Source organism: Papio anubis, chromosome 9, assembly GCF_008728515.1.
Source record: "Papio anubis isolate 15944 chromosome 9, Panubis1.0, whole genome shotgun sequence".
Classification (NCBI taxonomy): domain Eukaryota; kingdom Metazoa; phylum Chordata; class Mammalia; order Primates; family Cercopithecidae; genus Papio; species Papio anubis.
In genome coordinates this window covers 26,245,752-26,270,775 of record NC_044984.1, presented here as the reverse complement: position 1 = coordinate 26,270,775, position 25,024 = coordinate 26,245,752, and the positions used below count along the sequence as shown (strand labels likewise).

The window sequence follows — 25,024 nt, the reverse complement described above, 5'->3', positions numbered from 1 at the left end:
TCACTGAGAAATAGTATCATTTATGCATATTAGTGAAGAAAATGCAGCGCATAATCTTGAAGTTTTGATGTACATAAAATAGCCGTATCACTTCCCTGTGTGACATTCAATGCCAAAGATGTTGGGTTTATCTCGTACTTGACTACTGTACTAAGCTACTCTTAGTCCACTTAGTGTTGCTGTAACAGAATACCTGAGACTAGGTAATTTATCAAGAAAAAGGGTTTATTTGGCTCATGATTCTAATAGTGGGAAAGTTCAAGATGGGACATCTGCTTCTGGTGAGGGCCTCAGGCTGCATCCACTCAAGGTGGAAGGTAAAGGGGAGCCAGAGTGTGCAGAGATCACATGGGGAGAGAGAAAGCAAGAGGGCAGGGTGCACCAGGCTCTTTTTAACAACCAGCTTTAACAAATAATTAAACAGAGTGAGAACTTATTTACTCTCAAGGAAGGACGTTAACCTATTCATGAAGGATCCGTCCCATGACCCAAATACCTCCCATTAGGCCCCACCTCCTACACCGGAGATCAAACTTCGACATGAGGTTTGGAGGGGACAAACATCCAAACCATCGCAACTATTCACCTATAGTCTTGAATTTTAAGAGTCTGAAAGTATATTTTTAAAAACTGTGACATCAACTGGGAGCCACAGTCTGACAGTAGACTACGGGAACAGAACGCCTTCTCCAGCATTGGTGGACAACAGCCACATAGGAAAAGTGAGAATCATGGCAAAGGGTGGGAGTAACACTTTGAAAACCTTTGGCTCACACCTGTAATCCAAGGACTTTGGGAGGCCAAGGTGGGTGGATCACCTGAGGTCAGGAGTTCCAGACCAGCCTGGCCAACATGGTGAAACCCCATCTCTACTAAAAACACAAAAATTAGCCAGGCGTGATGGCGTGTGCACCTGTAATTCCAGCTACTCAGGAGGCTGACACAGGAGAATCGCTTGAACCTGGGAGGCAGAGGTTGCAGTGAGCTGAGATCGTGCCACTGTACTCCAGCCTGGGAGACCGAGTGAGACTCCACCTCAAAAAAAGGTTTAATCATCACATTCAGGAGATAAGATGAAGTGGGAATAAGCAGGCAGGTAAATCAAAGTTCATAAGACGGAAAGATCAGAAACATGGCAGGAAGATTAGTATGAGTTGGATTTGCACAAGCAGTTCAGAATAAGGACCAAAACAGTTACTAAGTCCAATAGACTAAAATGGTTTCCAAGTTCATTCATTTGCTCACACATTGTCTCTTATCTGAAGGAATACAAAAGTGGAAGGTATTTTTCGCTAATTTTTTAATCTATTATTTGATTCAACTATAATTAAGTACTCCCTTTTAAATATTTGGTTCAATATGGAAAAATAAACTAGTCTTGCTCTTAAAGATAAAAATTACTAAAAAACCTTTGGAGAAAATCCTAGAAACATATCTGGTTTTCTTACTTTGCAATACAAGATTAATAGAAGGGAAAAAAAGAAGGAAACAAATTATCAGCCAGGTGTGGTGGCTCATGCCTGTAATCCCAGCACTTTTGGAAAGCCCACATGGGCAGATAGCTTGAGCCCAGGAGTTGGAGACCCACCTGGGCAACATGATAAAATCTCGTTTCTACAAAAAAAAAAAAAAAAAAAAAAAAGTACAAAAATTAGCTGGGCAGGGTGGCATGCATCTGTGATAACAGCTACTCCAGAGGCAGAGGATGACGCAGGAGAATCACTTGAGCCCAAGGCATGGAGGCTGCAGTGAACCGTGATCATACCACTGCACTCCAGCCTGGGCAACAGAGTGAACCCTGTCTCAATAAAATAAACAATAAAAAAAAGTATCTTGCCCAATTTACTCATCTTAAAGCTGAGAAAACTTAGGTTCAGAGTGGTGAAATAATACGCTCAGCTGTGCTTTACATCTCAGTTTAAATAAAAGAAAAAAAAAAAACAACAGAACTTAAAACAGTTCTCATGCATGTCCCATCTTCAATTACTGCAGAAACTGAAAAGGAACGAAAGACACTCAGAATGAATTTCGATGCCACTGCCCTCCCCAGCACTACCTTTTAGCAAGTGAGCAGACAGCATTTTTGGGAGGGGAAGCAGTTGAAGTGTGCACCAGTTGAGGAAGTCTATAAACACAGTGTACCTGGATTTCAACAAGACATTTTTCAAAGCTGGAGAGTAGTGTGCTACACTTTAAGCCTTTCATGATAGCCTTGAGAAAAAAATGGGGATGGATTAAAAGAGTTTGAGGCAGAAATACTAGTTAGGAAGCCATCCACTGCCATGAACAGCAATGACCAAGAGAGTGATGAAAATGAGGACCACGTCACTACTGTAGGCAGGACCACAGCTGCAGCTGCTGATATCCCCACCACTGCCACAAATAATATCATCTTTTACTGAATCCTGACATGCCAGGCACCATATGCTTTACGTATTTTATACAATCCTCACAGGCCTATGGCGTTTACTATCCCCATTTAGCATGTGAGAAAAACCAAGGCTCAGAGAAATAAGGCAACTTCGCTATGTCATCTTGACTACACTACAGTCCTCAGTTACTCTGTCAAACACTTGTCTAGGCGTTGCTGTGAAAGTATTTTGTAGATGTGATCAAAGCCCATGATCAGTTTATCTCAAGTGAGGGAGACTATCCTAGATAATCTGGGTAGGCCTCATTTAATCAGTTGAACGGTCTTAAAAGCAGAGGGGAGTCTTCCTTAAGGAAAAAGAAACCCCACCTGTGAACAGCAGCGTCCGCCTGTGCTGGAGTTCAGCTTGCCTTACTGACAACCTGCTCCGTGGGTTTCAGTCTTGCCTAGCCAGCCCCACAGTTGCATAAACCACTCCCTTGCAATTAATCTCTTAGTATATATATCCTATTGGTTCTGCTCCTTTGGTTGAACCCTGACTAATAAACACGGCAAACATCACACAATTATTAGGTGAAAGACCTCAGATGCTCTCAAAGTCAAAGTAGGCCAGTGTTCCACACTCCCTCCCGGAAGATCAGTTTTAGACATCAGCACTCCACAGAAATGGAACCATATCCAAATGCCTTGCAGACACTAAAGGAATGCAACCTAGGGCAAGGTTACAAGCTCTGAAGGCCACTGCCTGGGTTCAAGCCCTAGTTCTGCCACCTTAATGTTAGGCAATGTACTTAAATTCTCTATGCCTCAGTTTCCTCCTCTGAAACATGGATTAACAATAGTACTTACCTCATCAGTTGCTGGCGATCTAATGAATTACACCATGCAAAACATTCAGAACACCTAGCACATAGTAAATACTCAATAAAGATTAAGAATTTTAACTATTTAACAGAACCAAAGAGAGAATTATAGAAGCTGAGCTTTTGAAACAGGGCAAAGAGGGAGGAGAAACACTCATGATGACTATAAGGAAACTGGAATCAAGGGAAAGCACTCATTTGTGATGCAGAATGTAATCAGAGTGATATAAGCACTGAAGAATGCTTCCCTGACTATGACCATTCCAGAAAAGGCCAGCATTTCATAGGCATTATACCTAATCCAGGGATGGGCAAAAGCAAGAAACCACAGTTCATCAGAATTTCAGTTCCATATCAACACAGAAAAGTCCCCTAACTTGTTCTAGGCCTGACTGATACAAAAGAAGAATGCAGGGTTTAACATTTTCAACATCAGCAGGTTTTTCCAAAGGCACAAAAACGTATTTAAATTTGGATGGTCTACACTGAGATCATTGTTGCATGCTGGAAAATACAGCTCAACAAAATATAATTCCTGCAGGTTATGAGCAAATAGGAGACACAATGTAGGCCATTATCATGATTCACACTAGTCAGGCGGATATGCCAAATTCTACACAAAGCCTATAAAAGATACATGATTCCTGACAACTCAAGTAGCAACAAGATGAGACACCTTCCGTTTAACTTTGGGGAAAAAATACATCAGTGTTCATAAATATGTTTGTGTATCTTTTCACTGAATGGCGATTATTCTAGAAAAAAGGAAAGAGCCTTTTTTAAAAAGAAGCGGGACACTGCAACAAGCAAATGTTAAAGTTTTACAAATACAATACAGATGTTAAGTGCAATGTTTAAACACAATATAGATTTTAAAAGCAATAAAACCCACAGTGACACTTATGGCTTTGATACGATCTAGGCATAACATGCCTTATGAACAATGATGATCATAACCTAAAGTTGCTTCCATGTGCTTCCTAGAGAAATAGCTAAAGAAAATTATTTCTAAACCTTTTGCTAAATAATTTGCCCCGGATGCCTTCTAAACTTTGAGGTATGAATTGAACATCCCTCTAAGGTCAGGCTGTTTTTCTTATGACTACATACCCCAGAGGTAGCTATGATTATTGTTGAAAGGAAGTGATAAGCCAAAAGTGCTAGCATTTCAAGTTGAAAACTAAAGAAAAGGAGAACTGTCCTAAAGAAGCCACTAGCACCATGATACATGGAAAACTGGATTTAGTCTCTCTTTTCTAGGTCAGAGTGGTTGCCTGGGTGACTTGTTATAGAAGAGATGGCCTACCTACAATGCAATATTGTTTGTTTCCATGGTAGTGTAAGCACAGCCTATCTTTGGGTGCCATGTAAACTCACAGAGGAAATTTAATTCTCCAACCAGGGAGCTGGTACGTGTTCAAGGAAAGAAGATAGAACTGGATACTGTGCTCATTGTTTCATCAAAACTTTTCTCTAGATCTTTAATAAAACAACTGTTAATCTTGATAATCTTCTATTCCTTTTAACATCTATTGATAACACACTCTGTCAAGTAATCAATTTCAATCCCATCTACTGTATGGATGGCATAGATTCAATCTACAGATCAGATGTATACTGATCTATCTCTTAAAATCTGCATTTCTATAAAATGCACTTATAGCGTAAGTACTCTATTGGCACAATAACATATTCTCCCTATATTCTCTGTTCTAAGAAAAAGAGATTATGTATTTTGATATACAGAGAGAGTTTCTGTTTACAAGTAACTTCTAAGCCAGAGATCCTCTGCACTGTAACTGAATTGAAATAAGAACAACTGGCTGGGTACAGTGGCTCATGCCTGTAATCCCAGCACTGTGGAAGGCCAAGGTGGGCAGATCGCTTGAGGCTAGGAGTTTGAGACCAGCCTGAGCATCGTGATGAAACCACGTCTCTACTAAAAAAAAACAAAAATAGCTGGCTGTGGTGGTGCACACCTGTGGTTCCAGATATTCAGGAGGTTGAGGCATGAGAATTGCTTGAACCCGGGAGGTGGAGGTTGCAATGAGCCAAGATCACACCACTGCACTTTGGCCTGGGCGACAGAGTGAGATTCTCTCTCAAAAATTAAAAAAAAAAAATTAAAAACAAACAAACAAAACATCTCCTGATGTCACCATACTTAGCTGTTTCCACGAGTACTCCTTTCATGTTAGGAGTATGTTCTGATGCAGGGCACTGGATGTCTTATTGTTTAAAAACCTTCATTAAGTGTTTGGAAGTCAAGGCTGAGGGTCTTCGGCTTTGTCCCATGGAGCTGCACAGGAAAAGTCTGTAAGTGCTGCAGGTTCTTTTCTGTGAGCATGCCTGGAGCACATACCCACATCAAGGACACAGAGTGATGGGGATGGTAGAACAACCCAGGTCGTTATGCTGAATAAATGTGGAAACTGCAGATACCTGCTTCCTAACAGGCTGTCGTGGAAATAAATGAAATAGTACTTATGCTTTTCAGAAGAATGTGAAATGTATTTAAGAGAGAAGTAGCTGCCTTAACCAAATCCAGCAGCATGTCAAAAAGCTTATCCACCATGATCAAGTAGGCTTTATCCCTGGGGAGCAGGTCTGGTTCAAGATACACAAATCAATAAATATGATTCATTGCATAAATAGAACTAGAGACAAAAACCATGTGATTATCTCAACAGATGCAGAAAAGGTTTTTGACAAAATTCAACACCTTTTCATGTTAAAAAACCTTCAACAAAATAGATATTAAGGGAACATACCTCAAAATAATAAGAGCCATCTACAACAAACCCACAGCCAACATCATACCATCATACTGAATGAGCAAAAGCTGGAAGCATTCCCCTTGAAAACTGGCACAAGACAAGGATGCCCTCTCTTACCACTCCTATTCAGCGAAGTATTAGAAGTGCTGGCCAGAGCAATCAGTCAAGAGGAAGAAATAAAGGGCATCTAAGTAAGAAGAAAGGAAGTCAAACTATCCCTTTTTGCAGATGACATGATTCTATATCTAGAAAACCCTATAATCTCGGGCCCAAAGTACCTTAAGCTGATAAATAATTTCAGCAAAAAGTCTCAGGATACAAAATCAATGTGCAAAAATCATTCCTATACACAAACAACAGTGAAGCTGAGAGCCAAATCAGGAATGTGGTCCCATTCATAATCACTACAAAAAGAATAAAATACATAGGAATACAGTTAACAGGGAGGGGAAAGAGCTCTACAATGAGAATGACAAAACATTACTTAAAACAGAGATGACACAAACAAATGGAAAAACATTCCATGCTCGTGGATAGGAAGAATCGATATTGTTAAAATGGATTATATACTACCCAAAGCAGTTTATAGTTTCAATACTATTCCTACCAAACTACCAATGACATTCTTCACGGAACCAGAAGAAACTATTTTAAAATGCATATGGAACCAAAAAAAAAGCCCGAATAGCCAAGGCAATCCTAAGCAAAAAGAACAAAGCTGGGAGTATCACCATTGCCTAACTTGAAACTATATTACAAAGCAAGAGTAACCAAAAAGCATGGGAGGGGTACAAAAACAGACATATAGACTAATGGAACAGAATAGAGAGCTCAGAAATAAGGCCACACACCTACAACTATGTGATCTTCGACAAAGCTGCCAAAAACAAGCAACTGGGAAAGGACTCCCTATTCAATAAACGGTGCTGGGATAACTGGCTAGCCATAGGCAAAAGACTGAAACTGAACCCCTTCCTTATGCCATACACAAAAGCCAACTCAAGATGGATTAAAGACTTAAATGTAAAACCCAAAACCATAAAAACCCAAAAGACAGCCTAGGAAATCCCATTCTGGACATAGGAACAGGCAAAGATTTCATTATGCAAGACACCAAAAGCAATTGTGCCAAAAGCAAAAACTGACAAATGGAATCTAATTAAACCAAAGAGCTTCCGCACAGCAAAGGAAACTATCAACAGAGTGAACAGACAACCTACAGAATGGGAGAAAACTTTTTGCAAATTATGCCTCTGACAAAGGTCTAATATCCAGCATCTATCAGAAACTTAAATTTACAAGGAAAAACCAAACAACTCATTAAAACGTGGGCAAAGGACATGAACAGACACTTTTCAAAAGAAGACATACATGCGGCCAACAAGTATATGGGGAAAAAAAAGCTCAACATCACTGATTATTAGAGAAGTGCAAATCAAAACCACAATCAGATTACCACCTCATACCAGTCAGAATGGCTATTATGGCGGCATGCACCTGTAGTCCCAGCTGCTGGGGAGGCTGAGGCAGGAGAATGGCGTGAACCCAGGAGGTGGAGCTTGCAGGGAGCCGAGATTGCGCCACTGCACTCCAGCCTGGGCGACAGAGCGTGACTCCGTCTCAAATAAATAAATAAATAAACAAATAGTCAAAAAGTAACATACACTGGTGAGACTGCAAAGAAAAGGGAATGCTAATATACTGTTGGTGGGAGTGTAAATTAGTTCAACCACTGTGGAAAGCAGTGTGGCAATTCCTCAACGAGCTAAAAACAGAACCACTATTCACCTCAGCAATCCAATTACTGTGTATATATCCAAAGGAATATAAATTGTTATAAAGTGCATTCATATTTCATTGCAGCACTATTCACAACAGCAAAGACATGGAATCAACCTAGGTTCCCATAAATGGTAGACTAGAAAAAGAAAATATGGTAAATATACACCACGGAATACTATGCAGCCATAAAAAAGAATGAGCTCATATCCTTTGCAGAACATGGATGGAACTGGAGGCCATTATCCTTAGCAAACTAACACAGGACTAGAAAACCAAATATCACATGTTCTCAAAGTGGGAGCTAAATGATGAGAATACATAGACACACAGCGGGAACCAACACACACTGAGGCCTATTGGAAGGTGGAAGGTTGGAGGAGGGAGAGGATCAGAAAAAATAACTAATGGGTGCTAGGCTTAATACTTGGATGATGAAATAACCTGTACAATAAACCCCATGACACGAGTTTACCTATATAACAAACCTGCACATGTACCCTTGAACTTAAAATAAAAGTTAAAAAAAAAAAAAAAAAGATAGTAGTAGTTCCCTTTTCAGCAAAGAAAAGAGGATGAAAGAAAGAAGGGGCCCAGATAACTTGGAGTGAAGACTAAGAGCTAAGAGACAGCCATCTGGCAGGAAGCAGGAATCAGTAAGCTTTCTGGCTTTCTTACTGATCAGAAATATGCCATAATTTGCCTTTCAAGGTGATTTAAAAGCTCTGTTGCCTGCCAGGAACCAAAAAGAAGATGCATGTATCTTTCCTTTTGTAGAGTAGGAAAATCACCTATGTGTAAGACAGGCTGCCTGTGTTCACTGTCCATGCCTCATTGCAGACCTCGGAGGGGAAGCCCAATAGAAAATGATGAAACTTTTCGGTGGGCCAATTCTTTCTTTTTAGTTTTCCTATCCAAAGCCAGAGGACACTAGCATCAGTTCTTCTGTGCATGTCACTGGTGATTTCCATTTTCATGCCTACTCTGTTCCCTGGAAGAAATTCCCCACCCCGCTTTTTTTTTTTTTTTTTTTTTTTTTGCTGCTTCTCCAAGAGTTATCTTTCCATCAATACTAAAATTAGCCCTTTCTCTGAAAGCCTTCTGTGGTTCCTTCCTTCATGAACTAGATATAATTTCTCCCAACTGTGGGGGAGGAGGCTAACTCCTAACAGTTAGCCCATATATTGTACCATGTTCCTATCTTATATTACAAATATTTTGGCTGCATTTCTCACCTAACCTAATAGATTTTGTAAGCTCTTTAACCCCTTCTCCTGCTTCATCCACTTCTGCTTCTCTGTTTGCCTAGTAAATAGTGTGTATTTAATGGATTCTTTAAGAATGAACTAATCCTTTCCACACCTTAAACAAACCATCCTTCATTCAAAATCTGCAAGCCTTTATTAAGCACTTCATAGGTGCAAGAAATTGGAGATTATAAAGCTGAGTAAGAACCAATTCTGGCCGCCTGGGAATGTGCAACTTAAGTGTGGAGCTAAGAAACCAAATAACTTGTGGCAAACAGGCACAAGTGTTATCACAGGCACATACTCAAAAAAACTGCAATGTGAAAATAGGAGGGGAGAATAATTTCAATGTGGGTGACGAGGAGGTTCTGGGAAGGTTGCATGAGGAAAAGGGGAAAATCATTTGTTGAAGGTCAGAGTTCATTAAACAGTCTGTAAGCATTATCTTATTTAATTCCCACCACCACCTTCCAAGTTAGGTATTTTTACCCCTATTTTACAGATAAGGAAATTGGGGCTCAGAGAAGTTTTAAAATTTGACCAAGTTTACACAGCTGACAAGTAATGAAATCAGAAATCACAAGCCCAATGGCCTAGTTCCAAAGCTTATACTATTTTCCTACACCAGTTCTCCTCCACACATTAAAAAAAAGTGACATCTGCACTCAGCCTTCGAGCTTGATTGGTTAAGATTCTCCAGGCCCATCTAGAGGGAGGGCGGGGGTATTCCAGGAACAGCCAACAGCCTGAGGAAAGGCCTGGCGGTGGGAAAGTGTACATTATGTTAGGGAAAGGCAGGTCCCTTCACATAATTGAGTATAGGACATATCAGAGGGGCCAAGGTGGAGGCACTTTGGTCAAGAAGGAGAGTAGATGATTCTCTACTTTCCCTGTGATATGCTTGAAAAATATGATAAAGTATATTTCTAATCTACTTAAAAATGTATGAAATGTTGTAAGTAAAACATTTTTAATGTCTTGGAAATTATCGTTTTATCACAATAGTCTTAACCTTCAATTCTAAATATCCTTTAATGCAAAGCATAGAGTGGAAGAATGATTCTCTTTACATTTCCTTTAGACTTCTTTGTTTTTAATCTCTCTGTAATGATACCATCTAGAGATTTAAGCCGTCAGATTAAAGACTAGAGAAATGAAATACAAATAATTTAGCTACATAAATGTCAAATTTCCTATCATACCAACCATTTAAGTATTTTCAGGTGAGAATGTTAACATCGTATAACTGAACTGATTTTAAGAAGTTTAAGAATATTTTAAGTTTAAATTTTTTTTTTTTTTTGAGACAGTCTCACTCTGTCACACAGGCTGGAGTACAATGGCACGATCTTGGCTCACTACAACCTCTGCTCCCGGGTTCAAGTGATTCTCCCACCTCAGCCTCCTGAGTAGCTGGGATTACAGGCGCGCACCTCCAACGCCTGACTAGTTTTTGTATTTTTTAGTAGAGACAGGGTTTCACCATGTTGGTCAGGCTGGTCTCGAACTCCAGACCTCAGGGGATCCACCCGCCACAGCCTTCCAAAGTGCTGGGATTACAGGCGTGAGCTACCGCACCCAGCCAGGTTTAAAAATATTTAAAGTTAAAACATTTGGTGGGTAAATGGGATATTATAGCCTAGCGTGATACAATATAAATAGTATGTGTCAGGGACCAGAAAGGGTGCCAGCACCTGAGTAAGAGAAGGAAACAGGTGGGGCAGGGCATTCATAGCTAAGTATTGCATAAATTATCAGTAAATATCTAGAAATCCTACACGCCACTACAGAGAACATATCTCACCTGCAGTCCCAGCTCCAATAAGGGCTTACACTGAAGGCTCTTAGTTCCCACCGGCTCCTGCCACTGGGAAGGGGCGAGGCACTGGGCAAGGCAGGGGCTACAGAGGGCTGGGATGCTGAGAACCAGGGGAGCCACTCCAGGTAGTAAACTTGCAAAAACCAGGGCAGGAAATCACTGCCTCACAAAACAGGCAGATGTATCAGGTGCCCCTGCCTCCTGTAGGGCACATGGCACACTCTGAGGCCCCTGATAATGCTTATGACCATGACGATGCTGACTAATGACCCAGATCCCAAGCACCCGAGTAACTCAGTTGTCAGTGCAGAGAAGTGGAGGTCTTCAATTAAAGGAGACAACTGAAACTGGGGCTACTAGAATGAATTGTTATTTGCTGATTTATGATTTCCTGAACATGACACAAAGGGAGACTTCAAAAGGATGCTACCTCAATGCTCACAGCACAGAACATCATGCTTTTTAGAACTAGGGAATCATTTCACGAGGACAAAGTAAACTGAAATCACTGTATTATCCTACTGATATTTTGGTTTCCCTACATATTTTAAACACAGTTTTTGTTTTTCCTGGAGTAAAACTTTGATGGAGTGGCAGTCCCTCCCCTCCTCCCCATCTCCTTCCTTCACTCTCTCCTTCCTCCTTTTCCTCCTTTCCCCTCTCCTCCTCTCTTTACTTCACACCTCCCCTCTTTCCTTCTTCTCCCTCGTCTCTCACTCTTTCTCTCTTTCCTTCTCTATTTTCCTCCCCCTTAAATATGTGAAAAGTAATTAGCCCATCCTGGTTTATCTTGAGTAACGCATTTCTGGCTGAAATTTTGCCCAAGGATCCATGCCAGGAACAAGAGCTTATGCAAAGTTGACTTGGACATGACTTTTGATTTCTGACTCACAAAATGAATTTAAACCACTGTAATTGCAGAACTACACGTGAAAGAGTCGGATCTTATAATATCACAGGTGAAAACACGAGCCGGTAAGAAAACGGAAGGCGAGAAAGCTGCCCCACAAAGGCCTCGACCTCAGACCATCTCTGGCAGTCAGTCTTGGAAATGTGCTGCTCCCCAAGACCGCCCTCTTCCTAACTCGAAGGATTCTGGAATCATTTATCGGGAGGACACTCAGTCACCTGGCAGCATGCTCAATTTCGGTGTTTACCATCTAAAACTGATGGGGTGGGGAAATTCATAGTTTGGCTTACACTGTTAAACAAACAAACAAACAAACAAAAACCTTAGGGCTAGTTTTGTAGATGGCCACCAACTGGCCCAGAGGCCTGTTCTTGTTTTCCCTCTGGGAATAGGGAGAAATAGTAAAAATATAAATACATTTTTTTCCTCCCAGAGCTCTCCATTGAGAATTTTGTTTTTACTACTCTTTAGATAAACAGGTGTCTGGAAGTGAGCACACTTGCTCATTAGCAACACCTAGTCTGATGGGAAAGAAATGAAAGCAGTATGGGCAAGAGCCATGGATTTTAACTCTAGTTCTGTCGCGTCCTGGCTGTATAACTGTGAGCCAGCCTCAGTTTTCTCATCTGTGAAATGGAGATACCACCTACCTCACAAGGCTACCGTAAGACTAACAGAAGCACCCCTTGTGAAATGTCTGGGACATCTTAGGTACTCATACCTGCGGGCTCTCCCAGGCCCCACAGAAACATTGCTACCCTTAACTAAGAAAATTTAACTTTTATTATTCCCAACTTTACATTTGGTATGCAAAGAGCAATAAACTATTTATCTAAAATAGTTAGAAAAATAGCAATAAACTTTATCTAAAAGCTTGCCATAAGTTCGTAAGACTTATCTGGGGAAAGTCGTTCTTTGAATTAGTAGGTGCATTTTCACTGTTCGTTCTTTCAGTTTGGCCAATTTTAACTCACGTGGGACAACACTTTCTTAATGGACCAGACAGGACTCACCAATTTCACAAAGCAAATTGCAATTGTAAATTAGTAACTACATTAAGCTAATGTTTTATGAAGCACTTACTATTTCCTAAATATCGGGCTAAGCATTTTATTGGCATTCATATATCTCATTTACTCCTAACAATCCTGTAAGGCAAGACTGCATAGTTATCTCCATTTTACGGATGGGGGAACTCAGACCAAGGGATTTCAAATAACCTGGGTGACACAGACAGTAAAGGGCAGAGCTCAGTCACGAGACGGAGCAGAAGGGGTGTCAGAGCTTAACACCACACGTGCCATCTTCTATTTTCAACAAAGGGTTTACCTAAGACAAGGAATATTCAAATAGTCGAATTTCTGAAATCTTCCCACGATGTAAATTCCCACAATTATATTAGAATTTCGAAAGCCACCTCCTCTCATTGCCTTATTTCAGAGAAGAATCTGAAACTCTACCACCTTATTCCAAAAGGAAAGGAGAGAATTAACAGCTTCCCTGAACTTCTCTGCCAGTCTTCCTTTAGTTATTTCTGTTTTCCTGCTTCTCATTTGTCTTCAACAACAGCTGTTTTGTATTCATTCCGTAATTGTGAGCCGTGGTCCCAAAAGCACCGTTTTAAGAAACCACAGAATACTGCCAGTAAATACTAGCGAGAAGGAAAAAGCACCGCAAACTTCCAACTCCATTCACAAAAATACCTCAGGAATACATAATCAAACAAGCTAACTCCACTGACGGCTTTCCAGAAGCTGCAGTGGTGAAAGACACGAGCCGCCTGTCGCTTACGGAGGGGCTGTCGCGGTGCGGGCTGCGGTACCGGAGTGTGGCCCCGCGTCCACGCGCACCTGCCCGCCTGCGCGCTCCACCGCGGGGCAGCGGTTCAAGCCGGGAAGCCGCGAGCATTTTCAGCTCAGAGATGAGGGGTTCGCAGGACCCGAGCTCCGTCCACGGCTGCTGACAACTGGTTTACACAAAAGAAAGAAACGTAGGAAGTCCCCTCAGCAGTGCATGCCACGCCGACGCCGAGGCGGGCGCCCGGCGGCGGGTGGAAGCGGACGCTCACTATCGCGGGTGCAGGGTCCCCCTCTGGCTCCCTTTCGCCAATGCGCCCGGCCCGGGACCAAGACACGGCGTACTGAGCGCCGGCGGCAACCCCGGCTCCCCTCCCCACGTCCCGCTCCCCGGGAGGACGCGCCGGGCGCCACGCCGCACCTGTGCCCCACGGGGCGGCCTTGTCCCAGCGCCCCTCGGTAGGCGATGCCGGGCCCGAGGGGACAGGCGCAGGCGCTTCCCTCGGGGCAGAGGGGGCCGACCTGGCGTCGCGGGGACGCCCTCAGCGCGTCAGGCGCCAGGCGCCCACCTGGGGCCGCCGCCTCGCCGCAGGCAACCTCACCTCCCGCCGCAGCCTCCTCTTCCGCCGCCATCGCAGGAGCCACCCGGCCGGCTCCGCAGCCCCGCGGCTGGCAGCATGGAGGAGCTCCGGGCCCGCCCTGCCCTGTCCCAGGCGGCGGCTCTGGAGTGGGGAAGAGGGGACTGGCTGGCCCTGCCGGGTGCCGCGGCGGCCGCCACCGCAGCCCGTAGGCGCGCAGCCGACGCCGCCCGCAGCCCGGCTGGCCGCGGCTACTGAGCATGCGGAGCCAGCCGCTCGCCGCTCTGGGCGCCGCTGGGCTCCCGGGCGGGAAAGAGACCCGGGCCAAGGGCGGAGCCGCTGCGGACACCGCCCCGCCGAGCCCTGCCGCGAGCGGCACAGCGCGAAAAGGCCAGTTGAGTCCCTCTAGCAATCGCCCTATTGAAAACAGGCTTCCATGCTCATAGTAAGCTTTGTCCCAGCATTCCGAAGATTGCAGTTGTAGACCCTCGGGGCAAAGGTAAAGGGTGAATGAAGATACTTGCACGGTGAGTTAGCGGAGGGCACGGGGCTTGGGCTGGGGAGAAGGGTGCTGGACGAGAGACCCTGCTCTTTTCTGCTTAAGGAAGGGCTTAGCTGCAGAGACGAGGGTGTAAATAACAGAGAGAGGGTCCCGAGGAAGCCGTTTTGCCTCCTGGAACGGTTGGGTAAATCCAGAAACAAGATCTTTTGGGGATCACTTGACAGCCCTACATCCTATGGCCACGTGTCTAGAATACACTGGTTTGCTGCCCTCCCACTGGTCCCTAGACCCATTCCTTGGTAATCTAGTAGGAGTAAAGGGAAGGCACAGTAGAGAAGACACCAAATCAAACTTTGCAACCAGCCTAAAGGTAATAATTTTCCTACAAGGACTCAATTCCAACGTCTTAACCAGCACCTTATGTGTCCTCAGGGCAGTACTTAAGGCCATTGTGAAAATCTGGGCAAGGGGTTTGGAAGTGTATTCCCAAGCGGAAGTGGGCATGACAGGAGAAAACTGTTGCAGGCTTAAGCAAGGGACTAGGACTTTATGCAGCTAGAGGTAAGGGAGACGTCCTGAAAACTGTGCTGTCCTCAACACACACCAAGACACGTCCCTAATCAAAACCATTCTTGAAACGTCTCATTCCTAGCTTTGACTTGGAACTCCACCCCAAATTCTACCAACACCAACTTCTCCTGGCAGCTCAGAAACAGTAATTCCATACAGGGCTCCTCGAATGTGATCAAACCTTGGCTTTCCAGACAAGTGTACGCTATTTTGAGGTGGTTTACCAAGGGGTAACAGGTGGAATCAATTAGACCTGGGCTTTAAGATCTTGGTTAAAATGTAAATACTATTCTATACATGGCCTTGCTTACAATGCATTTTACCCCTTATTGGCTCAGTGAGCCTCACAACCTCTTTCTTAATTCCTGTCTTAGTAGGGAAACAGAAGTTCAGAGATGATGAGTATTTTGGCCAGGATCACTCAGCTAGTAGACAGTAGAAGCAAGACCATGAAAGTTAGGTCTCCTTCTTAGGAGTTCGTATTGTGGTGTCCAGGAAGCTTGCCTGTGAATCATTGCAGTCCCCGTTTCTTAGAAACGATGATTCACTTCCACCAAAGCCTGAAAGCAAGAGATGGGGAATCCAGAATCTAAAATACAAAAGCAGGAAGGGTAATGCACAAGCAAAGCCGACCCACAGGATTCCATGGGGCACAACCCTTTCATTGTTTAATCGATATTCCCCTTACTGCTCAGGTGTAAAGCCTGCTTGCTCTCTTTTTTTCGTTATGCTCTGGAGCTTTACTTTCTAAGACATGATTTTTTGTTTTTTAAAGAGTAGCTATATAACCCATGGGATGAGGCAGAGAGACACACAGTGTCTTGCCAGATGGATAGGAAGATAATCTCTCATTTCCAATGAGTGGTTTTCTCGTATTTTCAACCTGGAAAAAAAAATGTGAGAAAGGTGATTGGATGATTTGTGTAATAGAATGCAAGAGAATTTGTAGAGTAGAATGCACACAGTTCCTTCTGGTCAGCATGGTTCGCCTGCCAAAGCCCTGGGGCTGCCTTGCTCTCCAGGAATCATTGCTTCCCTGTCACTAATTTGTTCATTAATTTTCTTTCACTGCTAAGTACTTAGGCAAGAACAAATATTTTAAAGGTGGAACAAATGTTCCTTTGTCCATCTGGAATTAGGAACAACTGCCTCACAAGCTGTAAACTCCTTTTAACCTCCTGCTGGGATTGTAACAATATAACTTAGTCTAGAGAGGGGTCCCTAAAGCCACTTAGATATTTTATTTGGTCCAACCACAACAACAACAACAACAACAGCAACAAAACCAAAACAAAGCAAAACAGCAACAAAAAAACACACCTGCTTCAGAGTGTAGTTAAATTGAAGATACTATATCCAATGATGCATAACAATAAATAAAGCAGAAGCCAGGAAGGGGAGAGAAGAGGGGGTGGAAAACAATAGCGGGGGAAAAAGGCTATACATATATTTATTACCATTGAACTGTACACTTAAAATGGTAAAGATGGTAAATTAAAAAAAAAATTACATAGGCCAGGCGTGGTGGCTCACACCTGTAATCCCAGCACTTTGGAAGGCCACGGTGAGTGGATCATGAGGTCAGGATGTGGAGACCATCCTGGCTAACACGGTGAAACCCCGTCTCTACTAAATATGCAAAAAATTAGCCGAGTGTGGTGGCACACGCCGGTAGTCCCAGCTACTTGGGAGGCTGAGGCAGGAGAATTGCTTGAACCCAGGAGGCAGAGGTTGCAGTGAGCCGAGATCGCGCCACTGCACTCCAGTCTGGGTGACAGAGCAAGACTCCATCTCAAAAAATAAATAAATGAATAAATAAAATTAAATAAATAGCAACTACCCATTATTGATTTCCTAAGTGACTGGGGGAAATAAATTATTAGTGTTTAAAACTACCTTTTCTTCCTACCCTGCCTCCAGCATCATGTGGAGGGTGAATTCAGGGGAAGATGCTTGGATTTGCTGGGCAGATTGATGAGTGCAGTTTGGAGAAACAAGGAGGCCAACACTCTCCCGTATGTTTAGAGAGAGAAGGGGGCCTATGGTGGGCTTCTGGTATAGGCAAGATCAGCTTGAGTGTGGCCTAAAGAAAAGAAGAGAGGTATTGGAGGACAGTGCACTCCTGAGAGGTGGTAGGGCGGTAAAGGGGATGGTGGCAGCTGCCATGAGGAGAGGAAATTTGCATCTTTTTTTAATTTTGTTTTTTTTTTTTTTTACACAGAGTCTCACTCTATCGCTCAGGCTGGAGTGCAGTGGTGTGATCTTGGCTCACTGCGACCTCTGCCTTCCTGGGTTCAAGCGATTCTCATGCCTCGAACTCCCGAGTAACTGGGATTACAGGCATGTACCACTACACACAGCTAATTTTTTGTATTTTTAGTGGAGACGGGGTTTTACCATGTTGGTCAGGCTGGTTTCGAACTCCTGACCTCATGTGATCCGCCTGTCTTATCCTCCCAAAGTGCTGGGATTACAGGCATCAGTCACTGCATCGGGCCAGGAAATTTGAGATATCTTAAAGGGGTATTTAGGGAACTTCACTGTGTAATGCAAACCCTCTTACATTATTTCCTTAGAAAATAACAACTTCAGCAAAAGATGCATTCCTTTTCTCAATGCTTTTGGAGTCGTATTTAGGTTTTTATTAAAAGTGAAAATATTTTGAGATTGGCCTTAGGTGGAAAGCAGGGCCACCCACAAAAAGTCATTTAATTCACTTGTTCACAAGTATTTATTGAGCGCCTACTGTGTGCCATGCACTGTTGTAAGCACTGACTTCTGTATTTTACCTACTGTGCATCAGTTACTTTATATATATTTTCTCACAAAAACCAATGAGCAGGTATTAGTTTCTTTTTCTGTTAGCTTAGTGTTTCCCAGAATTCACTGTGCATGAGAATGTGCACAATTTTAGACCCACCCCCAGAGACTGATTTAGTAGGTTTGGGGTGAATCACACTAAGTCCTTATTTCAAATGTACCCTGTAGCTGATTTTGAAAGTTGCTGTGAGTACTCTAGGAAATACTGCTTTAACTTGTCAAAAGTGAATTTTCTTAAGCCTGGGTTGTTGTAGTGTGGTATGTACAGTGGGGAAGTGGTGGGGAGAGAAGCAGTATTTCTTAGAGAATAGCAATATACTAAAATTCTGAGCAAACTGCAAGGACGGACGAAACTTAGGACAAGAATGAGGGAATAGTTGTGCACACATCTCTTTTTATGTGGAGTTACTTACACTTCTTTTTCCCTTAGGGATTATGTGTTTGTGTGCGTATATAAGCATCAATGACTCAACTAATGTTTACTTTTATAGGTTTTAAACACTCTTAAAGCAGGTATGGTATCCCAAGTCTTCCTCAGTCCTCTTGGTATTATATAGAATTGTACAATAGGGTTCTCCAAGTTCTGTTCCTGATTTTTTTACCCAAGAAGACAAAAAGACTGGGTGCGGTGGCTCACGCCTGTAATCCCAGCACTTTGGGAGGCTGAGCGAGCACATCACTGAGGTCAGGAGTTGGAGACCAGCCTGGCCAACATGGTGGAATCCCGTCTCTACTAAAGATAGAAAAGTTAGCTGGGCACGGTGGCAGGCACCTGTAATCCCAGCTACTTGGGACGCTGAGGCAGAATTGCTTGAACCTGGGAGGTGGAGGTAGCAGTGAGCTGAGACCATGCCACTGTACTCCAGCCTAGGTGACAGAGTGAGACCCCATCTCAAAAAAAAAAAATGTTAGGCTGAGTATTGACAGTTTACCTTTCCTAAAGGTAAGTGTTGACAGTTCCTAAAGGTAAGTATTGACAGTTCCTAAAGGTAAGTATTGACAGTTTCCTAAAGGTAAGTATTGACAGTTCACCTTTCCTACCGTGATTTTCTCCCTTTGGAAGACACTTAAAAGTCTTCCTGTGTTTAGGAGTTTGATCATGAATGTTTTAATGAGGAGGTAAAGTAATTCAGGTAACTTGATGGTAGTTAGCAATCTCACCTGAGAAACGTTTAATTTTCATTAGCCAGAGATCATCTTCCCAATTTGGACAAAGCAATTGAGCTAACAGTAATTAGACCACCCCACCCTTGGCTGGATCTTGGGAGGAAATAAGTTGATGAGGGTGCCTATTTCTGATACGAGCTCTAGAGGAGATGGACCAACAGATTATCTACTCTGATGAATAGTATCTGGGAGGAATGGAAAAAGCACGAAAAAGACCAAAGCCTATTTGTATGATGTCCATCCTGCTGTATGATGTCCAGAGACCCAATCCTGTTCTGTGAAAAATGTTAATGGACCAACCTTCAGTTCCGATGTAGGCAATAGCAGATCCAACACCACAATCTAGGTGCAGTGGCTTCAGGTACGAATCATTGCAATAAACCTGTGTGGCATCGTCTTGATTACCTTGTAGTTGTCTAAAGCACCATAATTTGGTTCTGGTATCATGTGGCCATGTTCTTTAGGTTAGCCTCATTCCAGTAGAAGGGACATGATGCTTGACTAGTTTTAAATCAATTGCCCATCAGGTACTGGTTTAGGACTATATGGATGGCACAGTCATGGACAATAAAAGGTAAGGGTTACTTTGCTTAGAATGCTTCTGGAAAAGATTTTCCTTGCTCTTAAAAAGTGGAGATGCAAGGCCGGACACGGTGGCTCACACCTATAATCCCAGCACTTTGGGAGGCCGAGGGAGGTGGATCACCTGAAGTCAGGAGTTCGAGACCAGCCTGGCCAACATGGTGAAACCCTGTCTCTACTTAAAGAATAAATAAATAAATAAAAATAAAAATAAATTTTTAAAAAAACCACTAAAATTAGCTGGGCGTGATGGTGCACACCTGTAGTCCCAGTTTCTTGGGAGGCTGAGGCAAGAGAATCACTTGAACTCAGGAGGCGGAGGTTGCAGTGAGCCAAGATCGCACCACTGCACTCCAGCCTGGGCAACAGAGTGAGACTCTGTTTAAAAAATAAAAAAAGTGGATATGCAGAAGTATTTCTCTTTTTAAGGCCTTACATGTTGTGTAAGGATTTGATGCTTAGAGTCTCTGTAGTCATCTAGCTTCTCTGAGAAAACAAGACCAAGAACAAAGCCAACACCCTTGTCATGACAAAGTAGAGAAATGGAAAACAGGGTCTTGCTATGGTTGCCCAGGCTGGCCTCAAGGGATCCTCCTGCCTCAGCCTCCTGAGTAGCTGGGACTACAGGTGCATGCCACTGCTCTTGGATTCCTTGATGTTTCTGCGATGCTAAAATGACTACTCTAGAAGCTATCTTGTGTCTTAGTGTTACAGAAGATACTCACTTACTTTATCATTGAAGCCATTTTTACTTGTGTTTTCTGTCACTTGTGGTCAAAAGCATGCAAAGTAATAACTCTGGCCCTATCATTCCATGTATACTCCTGAGATCCCAGAAGCATATGAGTTAATTTGTCAGTGAAGCTCACTCTATGATTTGGAGGAGTAGGGAACACTGGACTTGGGTTCAAGGGCAATTTATTACTTGTGTTTTAGGCAAGTCACAATCACTCAGCCTCATGTTCATCATCTATAAAATGATAGTAATTATGTAATTACAGAGTAGTTGTAAAAAAACAAGTGGAGGCATTTTGTGTACAAATATAAGTTCTTTGTATCACTAGATGTTTTTGAAAGATGAATTTAGAGTCTCCAAGTTTACTGTAATGCCCAAATTTTAACATTCGGTGTTTTCACTGTTGTGTCTTACAGTGGCATTATTGAAATGATGTATGTCAGGGAACAGCTGGAGAACAATGAGGCTGAATGGGATTCCCAGTGGCTCCCTCGAGGCTCAGTGGAAAAAGTCATGATGATTGTCAGTGTCTTCCACAGAACAGGAGGTAGTGGAACCTGGGCCACATAGTCCTATGCTATTTTGAGGCATTTTCAACTTAGTGCTTGCTAATTGGTTTTGACCAAGTTGGGTAGTTGTATATAAGCTATACATCCAATAAGTACCTAAAAGTATAGCACAATTTGTATAGCCTATATGTTTTTAGCTACAGATTTGAATGGAGATTTTAAATATAAACTTCAAATATTTTGTTCTTGATGTGATTTTCAAGTGTAAAAGTCAGTAATTTACATTAACTAAATAGTCTTTCTTGAGTTTTGGGTAACACCTATCTCAAAACTAAAAAATAAAACCAAAAAACCTCACCAACAGAAATTTTGTAAACATAGTTTTTATTCTTATCTTACCTTCAATGAAAAAGTCTTCATGCCACCAAAACATTTTTGAAACTCAGTAACTGAACACCAAACTCAGTAGCCTGATGATTACTTTTCTAGACAATTGCTGAATTATATTGCTTTAAAAAAATAGCTAAGATATATTTTTATTACTTTATTCCTTTTTAAAGCAGCAATATCCCCACATTTTTTTCGTAAAAATCTAAAATATCTCTAGTAGTCCCAAGTGTCTTATATTTATGTTTGTTCTAAGCATTTGTTTCATTCAGATTTTTCAGAAATAAGTGCACTTCTAAAGAGAATAAATTTAAATAAAGACAGCAGGAAAATAATCATGGTTGTAGCAAAACAGTTATTTTGAATGTTCTGAGTTTTAACAATTCAAAGGAGAATGTGTTTGGTAGCCAGGGACCTCTACGGACTAAATTCTCAATTCATTTATTTGTAGATCAGCAAAAGACAGATAGCTGCTGCTCCTGTCAGGAAGGACTGACTGATTGATTGTCTAAGGTTTTATACAATAAAACACCAAAAATAAATGTACTTAAAAATATTTTAAATTAGAGATTTACACAAAAATATGCAGGTGTTTAAAAAACAGAAAAAGTATAGAAATAAATGAAACCCTATCTTAGGCCTTACCAACCAAAGAACATTTTTAATACTCCACACTTATTTGCCATTCACTAACTAGCTTATTAAATCAGCTATATACTGTATTCAGAAGTGGCTGGTTTATAAGCAATTCCTTATTTTCAGACAGCACAATGCTTCAATACATTTAAAGATTTAAAGCTATTAGTAATAAATGCATAAAAGAAAAATAACATAACTTGCTTTAATACAAAGGTTTTTAATAAAAAAGTCAAAGTCTACATTAAATCAGGAAATCGATAAATCTGAATTATACAAGCTTTCTATATACTTAGAAAAACCAAAAACACACAGTTTATAATAAAACTCTTTTAATTCAAAATAGAGTCTAATTTAAAGAAAATGTCATTATGCCCAGTTGATTAGATAGGGTTTTGTCATTTAAATTAAATTATTCACCTGAAGTATGGGAAATGTATAATAGAGAAAATTCAATCTCAAGGGTACTTTGCAAATTATCTAGTTAATTTGCATCATGAATTCTTAGCTTCCAAAGGGCAGACACAGTCTTTAATTGCTTTTAGATAGGCACTTAAGAAATGCTTTTGATGAGGAGAAAACCCCAAAGATTGTGAATCACTCTATTAACTCCAGGGAAGAATGAGACTCTCAACAAAGTAGCTTTCCAGAACTACCCTTCCAGTGCCAAGAAAGTAAAACTATTTGCAAGCTCTTTCTCGTAATAAGAATGAGGGAACTCAAAACAAAAAAAATGCTCTATTATGCAATTAAAAAGTAAACTTAGGTAAATCAGTTTCTTTTTATCAATCTCTGTCAATTTGAATTAATGGTATTTTTCAGTACCATTTCAAGAATAGTTACCATACTAGAACTAGACAATGTTGCAATTATTTCATATCTTACCTATTCATTACCACACTAGCAAAACAGTCCTTTTTTTAAAAAGGGGAGTGATGTGGGGTGAGAAAATCTCATAAACCTCAGCAAAAGTTAATATTATTTAATTAAAGGCAGTTATAATTAGAAAAATTAGTTAGTCAAATTGAGAAATCCACAGAGTTTTTAATAGCTCTCTCCCCTAAATACTCAAAAAATCTAGACTAGAAAAAATGGAAGTGAACTGTTAGATAAACACATAAGTACTCAACAAATATTTAAAAAGAAACAAACCAAAAATGGGAGAGTTGGGGGAAGCAGGATGGTCTTTTGAAAACACTGTGGAGCTACCTAGCAGCAACATTTATAAAAGCTTTTGTAGATTTGCATAATGCTCCTATGCAATCCTTCCCCAATAGGAAGACATTCCTACAAATAATTCATCACGTTAGATTTTGATCACAGATCATTTATAATGGTTATCATGGTTGTATCTTTAAAAAATTTCATCCATTAACAGTTAAGACAAACATTAGGCCGTTCTTTGCTAGCATATTATTCCTCAGCTACTACTAATGAAACCAAAACCTCAGAGAGTTGTTTGAATTAGAATTAAAATATTAAGCTAGAAAAGATTATTTAATTCTTAGGGAGATACCCAAAGAATTTGATGCTGATATTCTCTCTCCTCTCATCACAACCCCCTGGCCTGCATTTACTTCCTTAATTCCATCTATATTCACCACAGTGATGTAGCTAAACATGAACAATATTGCCCTTTAATAAGCTGACCTCTATCAAAGATCTGTCAGGTCTGAATACACCACGCCCACAGGAAAGGAAAATTCTACTCAGTTGTGAACATCCATTCTGTTCAAGATCTTTGGTACATTTGGAGCATAAGAAAATAATGGCACAATAATACAAGTACTATCAAAGGAAAAATTTTCATCAAAAGAAATAAAAGTTAACCAGCCATGATATGTAACAACTTTCTAGAAAACCAAAGTAAATAGCTTTTTGTTCTCTGCAAGTCCATTTACATGATAGAAGTTTGACATTTAAAAAAATAGTTTAATAAAAATACACTAATTCTACAAGCAGCCTTCATGGTCATTTCTTAATTTCAACTCACCATAATCAAATTAAAATAATGCCATGTCCTCTTGTTAAAAAAAGAAGTCCTCTTGTCACAAGAAAATCAACTTTACATGTTATATAATACAGTACATCTCCCTATGAGTATACAGACTACGTATATAAAGGTCATCAGTATTTCTGAATGCAACGTAAATATATTAGTGGAGTGCTTGAGTGAAGGTGTTAAACTTTCTCTTCCTTATTATAAACTTGTCACTCCTTACTGTGGAGTTTGTGTAATAACTTGATGATAAATTCTATTTTTTAAAGAACCAGTGAATTTCTTTTTAAATCTCTTAAAACCATCACAGAAATGTCTTCATATATATTCTACAGATGTCCAAACCAATAGGGCAATGTTCTAACACCAACTATGGAAGATGGCTTTTACTGATTATCTAGACCCATAAGATTTGCAGTAAAACATCAATACTGCAGTGTTACCTACAGGTTAGCCTATGTTGCTTTAAATGATATGTGTTTCTCCTGAATTAATTAGAGGTGTTACAGTTCAAAGCCACAGCACACACAGGCAGAATGGACCTTAAGACGCATGTAGGCAGTGCAGTTAGAAAGGGATGTCCGTTCCTTTTATTCCAGTACCTTCGTATAATAAAGTTAACAAAAATAATAAAATATTAAAAAAAAAAGAGCCAGCTGGCACTGCCAACCAATTCCTATAGTAGTCTCAGAAATCCTAATCCTGTAGAATTTCCTCTTGTAGTCAATAAGCACCACCGTCTTCAGGAGTATTTCAGTGTATTGTTATCTACGCCAAGCAAGCCTGGTGATGCAGCTACCTGAGTTCTCTTGGTTGTGGGTGAATGTTATCTTCATTCATAATTTCCCAGCTTTCATGTAGGTGGGAATAGAGCCACGTTGAGTCAACCCTTCAAACCTTTTATAGGTATAATTGAGAAAAACCCAGTCTTTGGATTTGTAGTCCGGTTCTGTGGTATTTGGCACTAGAAAGAGAA

The 25,024-nt window shown here is 41.2% G+C and overlaps 2 protein-coding genes and 1 long non-coding RNA gene across 6 annotated transcripts in view; 1 reads left to right on the top strand and 2 right to left on the bottom strand.

Moving 5' to 3' along the window:
• ARNTL2 (aryl hydrocarbon receptor nuclear translocator like 2) overlaps positions 1-14,417 on the bottom strand; it is a 69,329-nt gene extending 54,912 nt beyond the window's left edge. For all 4 annotated transcript variants that reach the window (XM_009180428.4, XM_031650365.1, XM_003906145.5 and 1 more), the window contains exon 1: positions 14,165-14,417. In XM_009180428.4, the coding sequence (XP_009178692.3) occupies positions 14,165-14,402 (238 nt within the window). In that variant the 5' untranslated portion in view covers positions 14,403-14,417. The remainder of the gene's footprint in view (positions 1-14,164) is intronic.
• Positions 14,418-14,636: 219 nt separating this feature from the next.
• On the top strand, positions 14,637-23,178 carry LOC116268851. Its single transcript, XR_004176029.1, has 2 exons — positions 14,637-14,667; positions 20,934-23,178. It is a non-coding gene; the product is annotated as an uncharacterized LOC116268851 (long non-coding RNA).
• LOC100998770 (serine/threonine-protein kinase 38-like) overlaps positions 21,394-25,024 on the bottom strand; it is a 43,058-nt gene continuing 39,427 nt past the window's right edge. Inside the window, exon 14 of the mRNA XM_031650366.1 lies at positions 21,394-25,012. Coding sequence (XP_031506226.1) covers positions 24,885-25,012 — 128 coding nt within the window. The 3' untranslated portion in view covers positions 21,394-24,884. The remainder of the gene's footprint in view (positions 25,013-25,024) is intronic.